The sequence below is a fragment of the Thamnophis elegans genome, chromosome 4 (assembly GCF_009769535.1).
Source record: "Thamnophis elegans isolate rThaEle1 chromosome 4, rThaEle1.pri, whole genome shotgun sequence".
NCBI classification, from domain to species: Eukaryota; Metazoa; Chordata; class Lepidosauria; order Squamata; family Colubridae; genus Thamnophis; species Thamnophis elegans.
The window spans coordinates 105,454,970-105,470,053 of record NC_045544.1 but is presented as its reverse complement, the minus strand read 5'-3'; the positions used below and the strand labels follow the sequence as shown (position 1 = coordinate 105,470,053).

General features: G+C 36.6%; 1 protein-coding gene across 1 annotated transcript in view; it reads left to right on the top strand.

The window, feature by feature from the left end:
• Positions 1–11,264, top strand: part of PNPT1 (polyribonucleotide nucleotidyltransferase 1) — a 36,389-nt gene extending 25,125 nt beyond the window's left edge. The window contains exons 20-28 of the mRNA XM_032216539.1: positions 1,143–1,214; positions 1,324–1,387; positions 3,497–3,580; positions 5,920–6,003; positions 6,095–6,201; positions 6,886–6,941; positions 8,180–8,258; positions 8,861–8,908; positions 10,073–11,264. Of these exons, the coding sequence (XP_032072430.1) occupies positions 1,143–1,214; positions 1,324–1,387; positions 3,497–3,580; positions 5,920–6,003; positions 6,095–6,201; positions 6,886–6,941; positions 8,180–8,258; positions 8,861–8,908; positions 10,073–10,222 (744 nt within the window). The 3' untranslated portion in view covers positions 10,223–11,264. The remainder of the gene's footprint in view (positions 1–1,142; positions 1,215–1,323; positions 1,388–3,496; positions 3,581–5,919; positions 6,004–6,094; positions 6,202–6,885; positions 6,942–8,179; positions 8,259–8,860; positions 8,909–10,072) is intronic.
• Positions 11,265–15,084: the final 3,820 nt, after the last annotated feature.

Here is a 15,084-nt window from a genome sequence, read left to right as displayed (position 1 = left end):
CGCGAGCTGCGCTGGCTACCTGTTGATCTCCGGATGCGCTTCAAGGTGCTATTAGTCACCCATAAAGCCCTACATGGCAGTGGATCTGGATACTTGAGAGACCGCCTTCTGCCAATTACATCCCTGCGACCAATAAGATCACATAGATTAGGCCTCCTCCGCATTCCATCGGCCAGCCAATGTCGGCTGGCAACTACAAGGAGGAGGGCCTTCTCAGTAGTAGCCCCGACCCTTTGGAACGAGCTCCCCGTAGAGATTCGCACCCTCTCCACCGTCCAGGCCTTCCGCACAGCCCTTAAGAACTGGCTCGCCCGTCAGGCCTGGGGACAAGGATAGTTACCCCTCCCGAATGATGAATGTATGTTGTTTACTATTTTATTATATGTTTCTATCTTAACGTCTGTATTCCCCTTCCCCGATTTTATGTGAGCCGCCCTGAGTCCCCTCAGGGAAAAGGGCGGCCTACAAATACTAATAAAATCTAAATCTAAAAAAATCATTCAGTCATTAAGCGAATCTGGCTTCCCCCATTGACTTTGCTTGTTGGAAGCTGGCTCGGAAGGTTACAAATGGTGATCAGATGACCCTGGGGCAGTGCCCAAATTTTGATCACATGGCTATGGGGATGCTGCAGTGGTTGAATGTGTAAAAACTGGTCATTTCTCACTTTTTTCACTGCCGTTGTAACTTTGAATAATCACTAACTGAACGGTTGGAAATTAGAGGCTACCTGTGTTCATGTTGACCCTATAGTCTGTAGTCTATGTAATTTCCCACTCCTCTGACAAAACTCATTTTAATTGTAACATTTTGTAACATAAAAAGATTATACAACTTATTTGAAATCTTAGGAATTTTAGTATTTTACAGCAGATCTTTGTTATGCTGTAAATCATTTATTGGTTTATAGCTTAAACTTCTGGCATCAGTGTATTTAACTATTTATTTAGAGTAACTTTAGTTGACTTTATTTTCCAAGGACATCATATATAGTTTAGAGACATCCATTATATCAATATAAGTATAGAATTTAGCAGCAGTTCTAAAGAAAGTATCACAGCAGAATTTGTTCTTACACTTATGATTGGATTGTTAATAGAACTATTGCAAACTTGTTGATTATTTCAAATGCTCTTATACAGGGAATAGAGGATTATAATGGTGATATGGACTTCAAGATGGCTGGAACAAATAAAGGAATTACTGCCTTACAGGTATCCGCTCTAATACCTTAAACTATCCCAACCCCCAATTTGCTAGAAAATAATTCCATTGATATTAGCTAATGTTAAACTTTTTTATTTGTGATTTGTGTATTTTTAGGCTGATATCAAGATTCCAGGAATACCCTTAAAAATTGTAATGGAAGCTATTCAACAAGCTACAGGTGAGAAGGACAACCACAATTCAATTATTTTTCCCTTTTTCTCTACATTTTTCATATCAACAAAAGGATAAATTGTAAATCTGTAAAAATGTCCAGAGTATTATCTCTGGCCAGGCTCATATTTTGATTGGCATTCAATAGATTAAGTTTATTTATCATATTTATATAATTATCTACTCATAAAGTGACTCTGGGCAGAGTACAGCAATCAATAAAACAACAAAAACTCATAAAAAATTTAAAAAATCATTAAAAATTAAAAACTGAAAAATTTGGAAATGTACAAACCACAAGGAGAGAAGTCCTCTTTAGCTGTGAAAGCCAGTTGGGAGACTTTTGGCCAATCTTCTCTCTTTCTCTTTCTCTTTCTCTCAGCTTAACCCACTTCACAGGGTTTGAGGAAAATAGGAAGAAGGTGTGTTGGATATGTACACTACTTTGAGTTATTTGTACAAATAATAAAGGTGGGACATAAATAAATACATAAATATGTACACTACTTTGAGTTATTTGTACAAATAATAAAGGTGGGACATAAATAAAATAAATACATATTTTTAAGAATTTAAGTAAGCATGGAGAAAGAAGTAATTTTAATAAAGGTGGGACACAAATAAAATAAATATTTTTAAAAATTTAAGTATGGAGAAAAAAGAATAGCTTATTCCATTTCTTTTCATATTTTAAGCTTTTGTTGCAATCTTTTTTATTATGGATCTATTAAGTTTTTAGGTTGGTTCTTGGAATAAAAATTCAGTCACCTTTGGCTGTATAGAACGTCACTTAAGACAATGACAGTATTTTCTGCAAGTAAAATCGAATACCATATTTTTCGGACTATAAGACGTTCTGGACTATAAAACGCACTTAACTTTTGGAGAGGAAAACAAGAAAAAAAATCTGCCTCTGCCTCCCAGCATTTGCCTTGCAGCAAACAGCCTCGCTGGCTTTAGCACAGCCTGATTTAGCATGAGCAGCTGATTGGCGGTTGGATCTGCCTTCCGGAATACCTCCTATCAGCTGTTCCAAGCTGTGGGGATCGCTACTGCCCATCACCATCTCCATGCGCCCCATTTTTGGCCTGTACCAGGCGGCAGTGATTGCTGCTGCCACCTGTCCCCTCCACCTGGAAAGGGCTGAAAACACGCACGTGGAGGCCGAAAATGGGATGTGCAGCGGTGGCAATCCCTGCAGCCTCAGGAGGCAGATCCAACCGCCAATCAGCTTCTGGTGCTAAATCAGGCTGTGCTCAAGCTGACTAGGCTGTTTGCTGCAAGGAGGCAATCTGTGAAGCAGGTGGGGGTCAGTGGATGTGCGGGGCTTCGGCAACATTCGCTCTATAAGACGCACAGACATTTCCACCCACTTTTTTGGGGGGGAGAAGTGAGTCTTATACACTGAAAAATACAGTACATTTTCTTGGTATTCTTCTTTAGGAATACAATAAAAAGCATGTTAAATGCACAGTTCATTGCTGCCATAGAAACAATGATAAACAAGGAACTTTGCTAATTTTTAGGTTGAAAAGCAAAGAAATTTAAAGGGGCCAATACTTTTTAATATTTTAACAGGTATATTATTTGGTTTAAAACTAACTAATCAGTGGGATTGTGATTAAAAAATCTTTGGAAACTCAGATTAATTCCATCTCTGTTATCATTCTGGAAGTCCTCAAGACCTAGTTCTGCTATTAGGCCTGGGGGAGATCTCATGGAGCCAGAGATATTCTTAAATCATGATTGATCTTTTATTCTGCTTTTTAATCTATTGCCTTAGCCACTGGACGAAACTGGCTCTCATAAATATTTTCTACCAGTGGAAATGTAGAGGGTTTCCATGATGCACTGGAAATAGTACAGAAAGCTATACAAAAGATTTGGTCTTATACTAATTCCTTATAAAGTTCTAGACTGGAAATAACATTGCTTTTAACTTAATAGAACAGGTGATTGAAAGTGTCTCAGACTCTTCTGGTGGTGAAATGCTGGAAAGGATTTGCTTGATTAGTCATATTTAAAAAGAAAGGCAGAACACTAACAGTATTTTTTAATGAAAAAGTTAAATTGTATATTGTGTATTTAAATTAAAATGTTATTCATTTTTCTATAGTTGCAAAGAAAGAGATCTTGCAAATAATGAACAAAGTAATTGCAAAACCTAGACCAAGCAGAAAAGAGAATGGACCACTTACAGGTAGTGACCTATACTTTTAACTGGCGTGACTTTTTTGAGTTATGGTTTTCATTCCAGTCATTCAGTTTCATATATGACCTGCAGATTTTGCTAAATCATATAGTATCAATAAAACCAGAATCTGTTAAAGAAAGGCATTTATCATGGATACCACAACATGTTTGTCTTGAGGGAAAATGGAAAAATATTTAAGGGAATTTAAATTTAACAAAGTTTAAAAATTCAAATTAAAAACAAATTAAAGGAAAGCAGAGAGAGAGAGAAACAAATGGGGAAAAACAGGTACTACTTTTACCAACTTTTGGTGTCAAGTATAAAAATTGATTCAATATAATTTTTCTAATCCTGTTTTAATTTTGTTTTTTTAATAACAGTTCTGCCTTTAATGCAATTGGCAGTTTTGATTGATTAAAGCATCACTGTTAGTAATTACTCTGCATTGCTCTAAAAACATTTAGAAATAGATGCTTGCCCGCAAAAAAACATAGTAGTAATATTTATAGAAGTTTTTGTAAATAATTAGTAAATGTTGATATCTATGTGAGTATTTTTTCCCTTTTACACTATTAGTGAACCACATTCACATAAAATCTATGGGAAACATTTTTTTTAATCTGTTAATTTTATTTAGCAAATGTGTTCATTAATATAACTGACAAAGGATAGTATCTGTTTTTCATTTATTTTTTCTTTTTGTGCTGTTTCTTTGTTCTTGATAATTATCCAAACCTCTGCAGATTTGGAGTGGATATAATAGTGCTGTAAGATAAATTCTTTAATATTATCTCCTCTTTTATCAACCCCTGTGTCCTGTGAGCAAAATACAGTTTTTAGAATATTCTCATTGGTCAAATGAACTTTTATTTAGATTTCTAAATACAAGCATGCTGTTATATACAGGGCGGGGCATAACCTTTTCCTAGGGGGTCACAGCAAGATCGACAGCAGTTTACAACTTCCGCGACACCTCATTTTAAAGCCCATAAAAAACTGAATTGAATGAGCTATTAAATGTTAAATTTGCTTTAAGAATGGCTGGAAAATTCGATTCGGAAGAACAAAGGATCATTGACAGAATAAAATGCATTGCCTTTCGAGAGGCTCACGATGCTGGAGCGACGTTTATCAATCGAAAATGGATTGCAAACAAATTGAAACGTCATCCGGATTGGGTTACTGATAATTGGAACAAAACAGCCCAAGAATGTTTCACAAAATTTGGAGAAGGGCGTCCTCTGCAACTGTCCCAAGAAAGCAAAGCCATCATTGCAACTGGCAGTCGCAAACAACGAAAAGGAAACCGAAAAGTGGCCCAAGAAATCCTTCAAATTCGTGGAAAACGAGTTGATCAAAGGACAATCGGCCGATATCGAGAACGAGAAGGTTTGAAGCCATTCCACGTCATTTGCAAACCATTGAAAACTCAAACACACGTTCAAGATCGGCTTTGGTTGTGCGATTGGTTGTCTGAATGGACCGAGGAAGATTTTCTTCATTTGGCGCCATCTGACGAATTCTTCGTTTATGCCATTCGAAAACCGAATTTCCAGAACGATCGAATTTGGGCTAAAGACGTCGACGACATCGCCAAACATGAACGATATCGACAAATCGTTCGCAATCCGACTTGCATCGGGATTTTCGTCATTTTCACAGCCAAGAAACTGCATTGGGTTTTGAAGGATAAAGGGGAATCCTGGGATGGCAGTTATTTCCGTGAGAAAATTTTATTGGAGAATGTCATTCCATTTCTCAGTGATCCAGACAATGTCTTGGTGGTTGGTGAGGCTGTCTTTCTTCATGACAAAGCTCCTTGCATGCGTGCAAATGCGACTCAGCAATTGTTAAAGGAAAACAATGTCGAATTTTGGGGCAATGACGTCTGGCCGGGAAATTCGCCAGATCTCAATCCGGCAGAGAACATTGGGGCCATAATTAAGGATGAAGTGGAAGCTCTGATGATTCAGGAGCAAGGTCAAAATCGATATTCGGTTGAAACTTTGAGAATGAATTTGGAAACTGTGTTGAAAAATCTGGAAAATCGAACGGAACTGTTTGAAGATTTGTTGTGTTCTTATCCACCTCGTTTGAATGCTGTTCGAAGGGCTAATGGTGGTCATACTGACTATTAAATCGTGTCAATAAACTCAGTTTTTGATGGGCTTTCGAATGGTGTATGAATTATTTGTGTTGTTATTACAAGTGTTGCTGTGACCCCCTAGGAAAAGGTTATGCCCCGCCCTGTACAACTTTTCTAAAAGGCAAAATGAACAAATGAAAGTCAACCCCTAAATCCTAGTGTTACACTGTCTTCATATCTTGAATTTTGTTCATTTCAGAAACTATTCAGGTACCATTGGCAAAAAGAGCAAGATTTCTTGGACCAGGAGGTTATAATTTAAAGAAACTTCAAGCTGAAACAGGTAAATTCTGTTTTAATTTTTTTATTTCCCACATTTTTTAAAACTAATACAATAGATTAAATACTAATTGTACCCTGCTTTTATTCCGTAGGGGTAACTGTTAGCCAAGTAGATGAAGATACTTTTTCCATATTTGCTCCAGTACCAGAAGCTATGTATGAAGCAAAAGAATTTATTAATGAAATATGCAAAGATGATGTAAGAGCCTTTTTGATATATTTAGCTTTATTATTCATAATAATTATCTAAAAATATTAGACATTTGGAGTCTGTTTCATTTACATTTCCTATCCCAAGTCCTCTCAGCCTGGACACGTTTTATAGATTTAAATAAAATATAACTTACAACCACAATTGAGCCCAAAATTTATGTTATTAAGAAAAGAATTTTTTAAGTGAGTTTTGTCCCATTTTACGACCTTTCTTGCCATGTTAAGTGAATCTGGTTTCCCCACTGACTTTGCTTGTCAGAAAGTCACAAAAGGGGATCACACAACCCTGGGACACTGCAGCCATCATAAATACAAGTCAGTTGCCAAGGATCTGAATTTTGATCATCTCACCATGGGGATGTTGCAATGATCATAAATGTGAAAAATGGTCCTAAGTCACTTTTTTCAGTACTGTTGTAACTTTGAACTGACACTAAATGAACTACTGTAAATCAAGGACTACCTATTGTTGATTTCCAAAGTACTATATTGAATGAATGAAAAACTAGGCCTTTGAGACTTTCAATATTTTCTTTGAATAGTAGGTCCGTGCCATATTGCATTTTTCTAAAAGGCTATTCTTAAAATTCCTTGGCTTTTGCAAGAATGTTTTTGTTCTTCGCATATATTTATGTCTTTTACTCATGCGACTCTTTCTTTGTATTTGTAGCAAGACTATCAGTTGGAATTTGGAGCTATTTATACAGCAACAATAACTGAATTAAGGTAAACAAATGTATTTTGTTAAGTTGATCAAATAGTATTTCTTCATATGGATGAATGTATGTTCCATCTCTCTCTGTCTCACTGTCTCTGTCTCACTGTCTCTTTCTCTCTCACACACACACATATACACACACACCATATACATTTACTGCATACTCACAATCTTTATTTTTTTAAATATTTCAGCATTTTTATATGTAACCATCTAGGCTATTTCTTACGTATTGAGAAAATTCTGAAGCAAACCAGTCTATTATTCTAATTTTGTTGAGGAAAAAAATATTAATATAAATATTAGTTGGAGGGATTATTAAGAAACAGGCAGTAATGTACAAACTGAAATGAAGAAGTGATGAAACAATGGGTTAATACTTTAACTAAGGCATTAATCTAAAATCTTTCATTTTATGCGATTCCTTGCCCAACAACTTATGTGTATGTTTTTAAAGGAAATTTTAATCTTTTTAATTGCATAGAAATAACATAAATAATGGAAGGCAAAGATGCACACTATCACAACCTTATCCCAAACTCTTAATTGTGTTTTAATACTGAATCATTTGATTCTCTGCCCTTGTGTGTGAACTGATACAAGGGGAGCAATAAAAAACTGAATACGTGATTGATAAGGACTTCCCTGTTTCTCTTCCCAAAATAAGAAAAGGTGATGAGTTCACATAAAAAAATTTCTTTCTTTCAGTGAAGAGAACTCAACTATGTAATAATTTTTGACAATATTTACAAAGTTCAGTTGAGGAAAGGATTATAAAATACTTTTTAAAGTTAAATAATTTATAACATGCGCTCAGTTAGATAAAATGAGATTCTTTATTTAAACAAAATGTTGACGCAAAGTGGGAATAAGGTCAGTGTTGCCTAACAAGCAAGTAGCCCACCACCTCAGCACGAATACCCAGGATGCAGATGAGATGCTAGGCCTTCCACATATTAGGCCTCATGCTCTAGGGTACCTTTGCTTAGAGATCCATTCAGCCACCTCCCACCTTGGCAGCTAGTGAAAATGGTAGTCTTTCATTGGATTTTTTGCCATAATTGATTGTGACTGGGTATAATTTTTAATGAATGCATTTTATTATATTTATTTTTCTATTATATGTTTTCTTTATGCTATATTATTTGATGTTAAATCCTTAATTGATTGAAGTGGTATACAGATATTGCAAAATAAATAAAAATAATAATGAAATAAACATTCTTTTCTTTTTTAAAAAATGCAGAGATGCTGGGGTGATGGTAAAATTATACCCAAACATGAGTCCTGTTCTACTTCACAATTCGCAGTTGGATCAAAGAAAGGTGCTTTTTTATTTTTCTGTTCATATAAGACAATTGTTCAGTAAATTACCATTAGTCGTTTGTGGTGTTTCCATAGAAGGCCTGGGTTTATGATGGGACACCAGGTAGAGGTGTATGCAAAGGTGGGTTCCTCCTGGTTTGGTCCAGTTCACAGAACCAGCAGTGACCCAGACTGGCCACGTCCCTGAATCGGTTCCTTGGTCTACATTAGCATTGCTGCCATTTTGTTTATTACCTTTCAATGGTTTTCGTACATGCGCACAACCATCATCAGTGAACTGCACATGTGCAAGCAACGTGCAGTCCAACAAACCGGTACTGGTTCACGTAGGAACCCACCACTGGGCGTATGTCTGCTATTAGAAGAGTCATTTTACATAGACTTCTAAAATATGTTTCTCTTATATTGAACAATATTGTTAAAACATTCTGTGTACCTGCTGATTCTCTCATTAGTTGTTAATATAGAGTAAAAGGGAATTGGAAATTTGAGAAATAATTCATAAGACAAGTAAATTTTATAAAAATTATTGTATATGCTGTTGTACTGAAAGCAATCTGAAGCTTTGAGACAACTATAATGAGATGATATTTTGTTCTAGATTAAGCATCCTAGTGCTATTGGATTACAAATCGGTCAAGAAATCCAGGTAACTTATTAAATCTTTATTATATGTGGTTGGAAATGATAATTACTATATATCTGTGATGGTGATCCCACAGATGGCATGCAGAGGCCTGTCTGCTGGCATGCGAGCTATCACCCCAGCTCAGCTCCACCATGCATGTGCACGGACTTCCGACTGGCCAGCTGATTTTTGGGTCTCTGCCGCCCATGCGGGAAACAGACGCATGTGCGGGGCAGCACAGGAGAGGGTATGGGGTGGGCACGTGCTGTTTTTGGTTGCAGGAGGCTCCAGGGAGGCCTGCTAGGGCTAAAGCAGGCCACAGAGGGTGCAGCGCATGCCCCATTTTTGGTCCCAGGAGGCTTCAGGGAGGCCTGCTGGGCCCAAAATAGCCTGCAGGGGGGGTTGTGTGTACATGCACAGGGGGAGCATGGGGGGTTGTGTGTGCATGCACAGGCAGTGGAGCATGGGAGGGTCATGCACACGCACGGGGCGGTGGAGCATGGAGGGATCGCTCGTGTATGCATTGCATTATGGGTGTGTGTACATGTGCTGTGTGCACATGCTGCTTTTGGCACACAAGGACAAATGGGTTAGCGATCACTGCTATTTATACTTAACTACAGACACATTCTCCTCCAAGAACTGTTACTTTCATTGTAGTTCAGAACGCTGGGAAATACACTTCAGATCATAAACTTGTTACATTTCATGCTAGAATATCCAGTGTGTGTGTGTGTGTGTGTGTGTAACCCTATTTTTTTAGATTTTGTTAGCTGCTTTAAGCATTCACCAGAGTAAAAAGGTGCAGTATAATAAGGAATTCTTTAAGTGGCAATATATTGTTATCATACTCAATCTTGATAGTAAAATTAATAATTGATCAAGACTTTGATGTAGCTATTGTGCTATATTTAGGAAGATCTGATTTCACAAATTTAATACCTCAATATGCCAGTGGAAATCTTTGTGCACATATGCAACACGTCATTTGAAGAGGGAAAAATATTACTTGTACTGAAATGTTAAATAATTGCTGATAGTTCCCTTATTTTTATTTGTTTAAAAGATTTTAAAGATGTTAGGTTAATACTTTAATTTAGAATTCTATATATCATTAATTCTTTAAAAAATATCATTTTTTTCACTAAAAAACTAACTATCTTGAGCTCAATCTTTTATGAACAGGTGAAATACTTTGGACGTGATCCAACTGATGGAAGAATGAGGCTTTCACGAAAAGTACTTCAGGCTCCAGCTACATCTGTTGTTAAAACACTGAATGACAAAAGTATACTAATAGGAAATTCAGTTCATGAGTCTGCCAATTCAGCATAGCACAAAAATCCTTCTGAAGGAGTAGAACTGTTCTCTTTGATAGAGACTGAGTAATTACTGGTAACATATATAGGTTTCTATATGCCCATATATATGTTAAATTTCATAAAAATATGATTGAATACGAGGTCATTTTCCCTTGTGTTTAATGCCTTTGGAGTTCATTTAAAAAATAAGAATTCATAGTCCTTTGTACATTGTCTAAAAGTTGACAGACATTTTCAAATGACTAGAATGACTGTTTCCAGAAGTATACATACCATCTAAATATTTATTTAAAACCTTATTTCTAGGCTAACGAGACATTTCACACACATAAGCTGTTTTCCTATATATGTATAAATCTGTATTATTACATTTATGTAATATATGTTCCCAGAAATAATTTTAATGGAAGAACAATCATGTTGAAGAAGATGCTTCCAAACATACAAATGCAACACCTGCCTGTAACACATTTTTGAATGTTTGCTTTTTCTAATCCCAGGAAAGTACATTATCTCAAACTGTGAATCTTAACAAGCAAATAAAAGTGGTTAGCAGCTGTTATTGACAATAAATACTTTTTTGTGGAATTATAGAATCTACAAATACTTTTAAAATGGAAAATACCTTCATTCTATGTAGTTTATCTTTGGTTCTATCACCACAAGAAAAATTATTTGATATTACGTGCCATCAATTTCAACTGTTATCTACTACATAGATATTCTCCAATCACAATCTGTTCCTAAAATGATCCTCATCTTCTCTTTCCTACCATTTTTCCCAACTTTAGAGCCTTTGCCAGAGAGTTGAGTGTTTCCATGTGAAGTAAGATAATTTGAGCCTTGTCATTTGTACCAAGTGGATTATCTCAATATAATTCAGTATAAGGAGATAAAAAACAAATGCCAAAATCTTACAAAAAATCCAATGTGTACATATAATTTTTATTATGTAATATTTCATTAATGAGGGGTTGAAGGAATATAAATGTAATATGAATATGCAGACTTTTATTTTGCTATTTTGATCTATTAAAGATATGTAAATTTGTTTACTTTCTTATGGTTTTTTGTTTTTAATTAATAAAAATTGTTGAAACAAAAACAAACTTAGCAAAAAGTGATACGAATACAACAAAGAATACAAAGAATAAGTAATTGCACTTCTATATATACTAATTGAATGCAAATGTTCTAAGTATGTATATTTTTCTAATATATTTATAAAGCGCTATATTTTGTATAAATGAGTCCCATATTTCCTTATACTCATAAGTAGCAAGAGCAATCAAGTCTTCGATCCATTCAGTAAAAGGAGCCGTATTTTTATCTTTCTAATGCTGCAATATCAACCTTTTAGTTATAATAAGGATATAGAATCCATTTGTCAAATTCCATGTATTGGGTAATATAATTTAGAAGAATATACTCTAAAAATTTTAGCTTTTGTTGCATAGTCATGTAATATTTTCTCCCAAAATAAAGTATAGAAACATTTTTAAAAATCCTTATTACATATCCAACAAAATGCTGTTTTTGACAGGTTTTCTATATGAGCATAATGGAATCAAATATTTTTGTTGTGTAAGTTGTAATTTGAGGTCCATTGGCACTCTTGCTATAGAAGTTAAAACACTTTTCCATAATATAGGAACCTCAAGTTCTTTATTCTGCTCATTTCTTAACATCTGCATGTCAAATTGATTTACTGATAACAAATACGTATAAAAATAGTTTTTTTAGTTTTAAAGAATTGGATTAGTTTAGTATCTCAAGTGTCTCAGGCTGAGATACTTTCAGATTTTTTTATATCTAGTCTAGTGTCTCTGAAAGCCTTTGTACTAGCATTTCCAAAACAAGTACCTTATACACATCATTTGTAGAAACTTTTTCTACATTTTAAAATATGAAGTACAGACCAAATAAACTCTACAACTGTTATTTGCTGATATACAAAGTGATATATTTACTCTTGTCATCGATACACAGTTGGAGTTATCATGAGCATATCCTAATAATAGGCTTTGCTTGACTTATGACTGGGAATTGGTGGAGTTGCCTTAATATTCTGAACATAATTCAAAATTTACTTTAGCCTGTAAAACTGAAGGATTTTAGTTCTGTGACACTTAATAATTAAGAGTCTTACCCTAGTAATGCAAGATTATTTGACATGCCAGGGTCTTAAGTAAATAGTTCAGAACTTCTTTGCATCTATTCCAACTAATACTGATGGATTAGGGCTATATATATCTTGGCAGCAAGACAGCAATAAAATCCCCTTGTATGTTCAGAGTAAGTGACTTGTGTTATTCAAATGTGTGAGAAATACTACTTTTGCTGTCATCTTAAAGTGTTACCTTGGCAGTTGAGAACTTCTACCTTTTTTAAGGATTATCTTTCCATCACCTCTTTAAATCTAAAAATTAAATATATCTAAAGCCATTCCTTTTTTTCATTAAAATTGCAAAGTTTGAATGATAATATTGCTATATTATCCTCTGTTATACAATGACTCCAAATGTCTGCTTTTCTGGCATTCCAGCACCTGGATTAAATATTTTTCCCTTTTCCTTAATACTTTTAATTCAGTGGAAATTGTTAGTTTCAGTTAACATACTGCATTTATTTAATATCAGTGACCATTTTAGCCATTTGCAAGCAAATCTCAAAACTAAACTACCAGTAAGGAACAACTGGACAAAAACAATTAAACCAATTAAAAACATTTAAGTCATTGGCTAAAAGTCTGGCCACAGACTTTTAGCCAATGCTTGGTTAAAGTTTCAGGGTTTATTTAATGTCAATCCCACTATTTTACAGTTATCTTAGAAATCTGATTCTACACCATCAGGTTACTGTTGACCCTTACCAACCACATATTTTTCCCATAACAATCTGTCCTTAACCTGATCCTTCAGTACTTTGAATAATGGACCCAAAACCGCTACAATCCAGTCCATCCAGAGCAACACCAAAGTTCACCTAAAGCAACATTGGCAAGTGCCAAAATGGGACTGCGTGCAAACTGTAAACCAGAAAAGCAGACCAGCTGTTTGGTGTGTATGTGCTGGTGCCACCTTCCCTTTTTGGGGTCCTCACACCTTCCTGTCCGTCCCCGACTGCTCCCTGGTCCTCATCGAAGTGGCAGGACATCCCCACTGACAACCTGGTTCTGCATCCCCAGTCAGGGAGAGAAAATTGGGTGGGGAATACCACCTCCCTCCATTTTCTGTTTCTGGCACTCCCATACACGTGAAGACCACCTGGCCAGCGTGCCGGAACCCAGAAGAGCAGTGGGTGACGGCTCCCGTGCCTAGAGAGATGGCTTTGAGTACCACTTCTGGCATGCATGATATAGATTCAAACAAGGCCTTCTCAGCTGCAAGCTCAATCACCTGATCCGTGCCCTTCCTGTCTTATTAAAACTTTGTGGAATGAGGTGCAGGATTGGGTCAGGATGGTAGTTAACTCCTTGAAAGAGGGAGTGGTCCCACCAGCTCATAAAGAGGAAGTGGTGCACCCTTTCCTAAGAGGACATGGCTTGACCCAACTAAGTTGGATAGCTTTTGCCCAGTTTCCAATCTTCCCTTCTCAGGGAAGATTGTGAAAACACTGGATGTGTGGCAGCTGGAGAGAACTTTGGATGAAGAGGATTATCTAGACCTGCAGCCCTCAACCTTTTGGGCACCAGGTACTTCCATGGAGAGAAGTTTTTCTGCAGTCTGGAGGGGGCATGGTTTTGCATGCTGCCTGCATCCCACGGACGCAGCTTTGCTTGTTTGCATGCCACATCCTGGTGCCAGTCAGTTGGGGTTAGGTCATTTCAATCAGGGTTCAGGTCATGGTTTGGGATTGAGAAGGCAGCATCCCCATGGATGACCTCTGACTGGAAAGGAATGAAGGTGGTCCTCTTGACCTCTCTGCATTTTTACAATACCTTGGTAAATATACATTGCATTGTTTGGTTGCCACAATATAAAAAAGTTGACTCTAGAAAAGAGAAGATCAAGGACTAGAAGACCTCCTAGGTCCCTCCCAACTCTTGTTATTCTATTATTTGATACCATTGGTCATGGCATCCTTCTAGGCCTGTTTCTTAAATTGCTTGCTCTTAATTTTATGCATCATGGCTTAACATACAGTGGTGTTAAACCATGCAGAATTGATAAAAACTGTGGGGCATCAAGACTGTTATTTATGAATTAATTGAAGCTAAAATCCTTAGCAAGTCAGTTCTCATCTGAAGGTGACTCCATCTCCAAAAATTGAAGCTAACGTCTTTCTCCCGCCCTACTTATTATGTCCATCTCTGAAGTCTTTCTTTGCTATGCTCCAGCTGTATCAAGTAGCATGTTTTTTAAAGGCAGTTGAAGGAAAAGGTTAAGCATAGGTCTTGGGGTAAAATAGGTGTAGAATCTTTTTGATGAAAAAAAAATGCAGTATTATGGCTGATGAGCGCTGGAAGTGGATGATTTTGTCTCCACGTTCTTAAGAGTATAATATCGCCTCAAATCGTCGTCGTCTTCAACGCCTTTGCAACCCAGGGGACTGAGTCTTTCATCTCAAACAGCCCCGGCAGCAAAGAAACCCAGATTAATTTAATAAAACAATAAATAAAGGAGAGAACTGCTGGGAATCTTGGAGACGGACCTTCAGAGACACCTCCTATTTAGAGACGATATCATTCCAAGAAACCGCGGCAATAGATAACTGTTACTGCAGGGGAAAAAAGCCAGGGCAACGCAGCTTTCCCGCCGCCAGCAGAAAAGTATGCAGCACGCAGGCGCAACGTATTCTCAACCCCTTCCTCCTTCGCAAACTGACAGCCTTTTCTTTTGCTTCCCTTCCCGGCCGCCATAGCCCCTGCTAGTG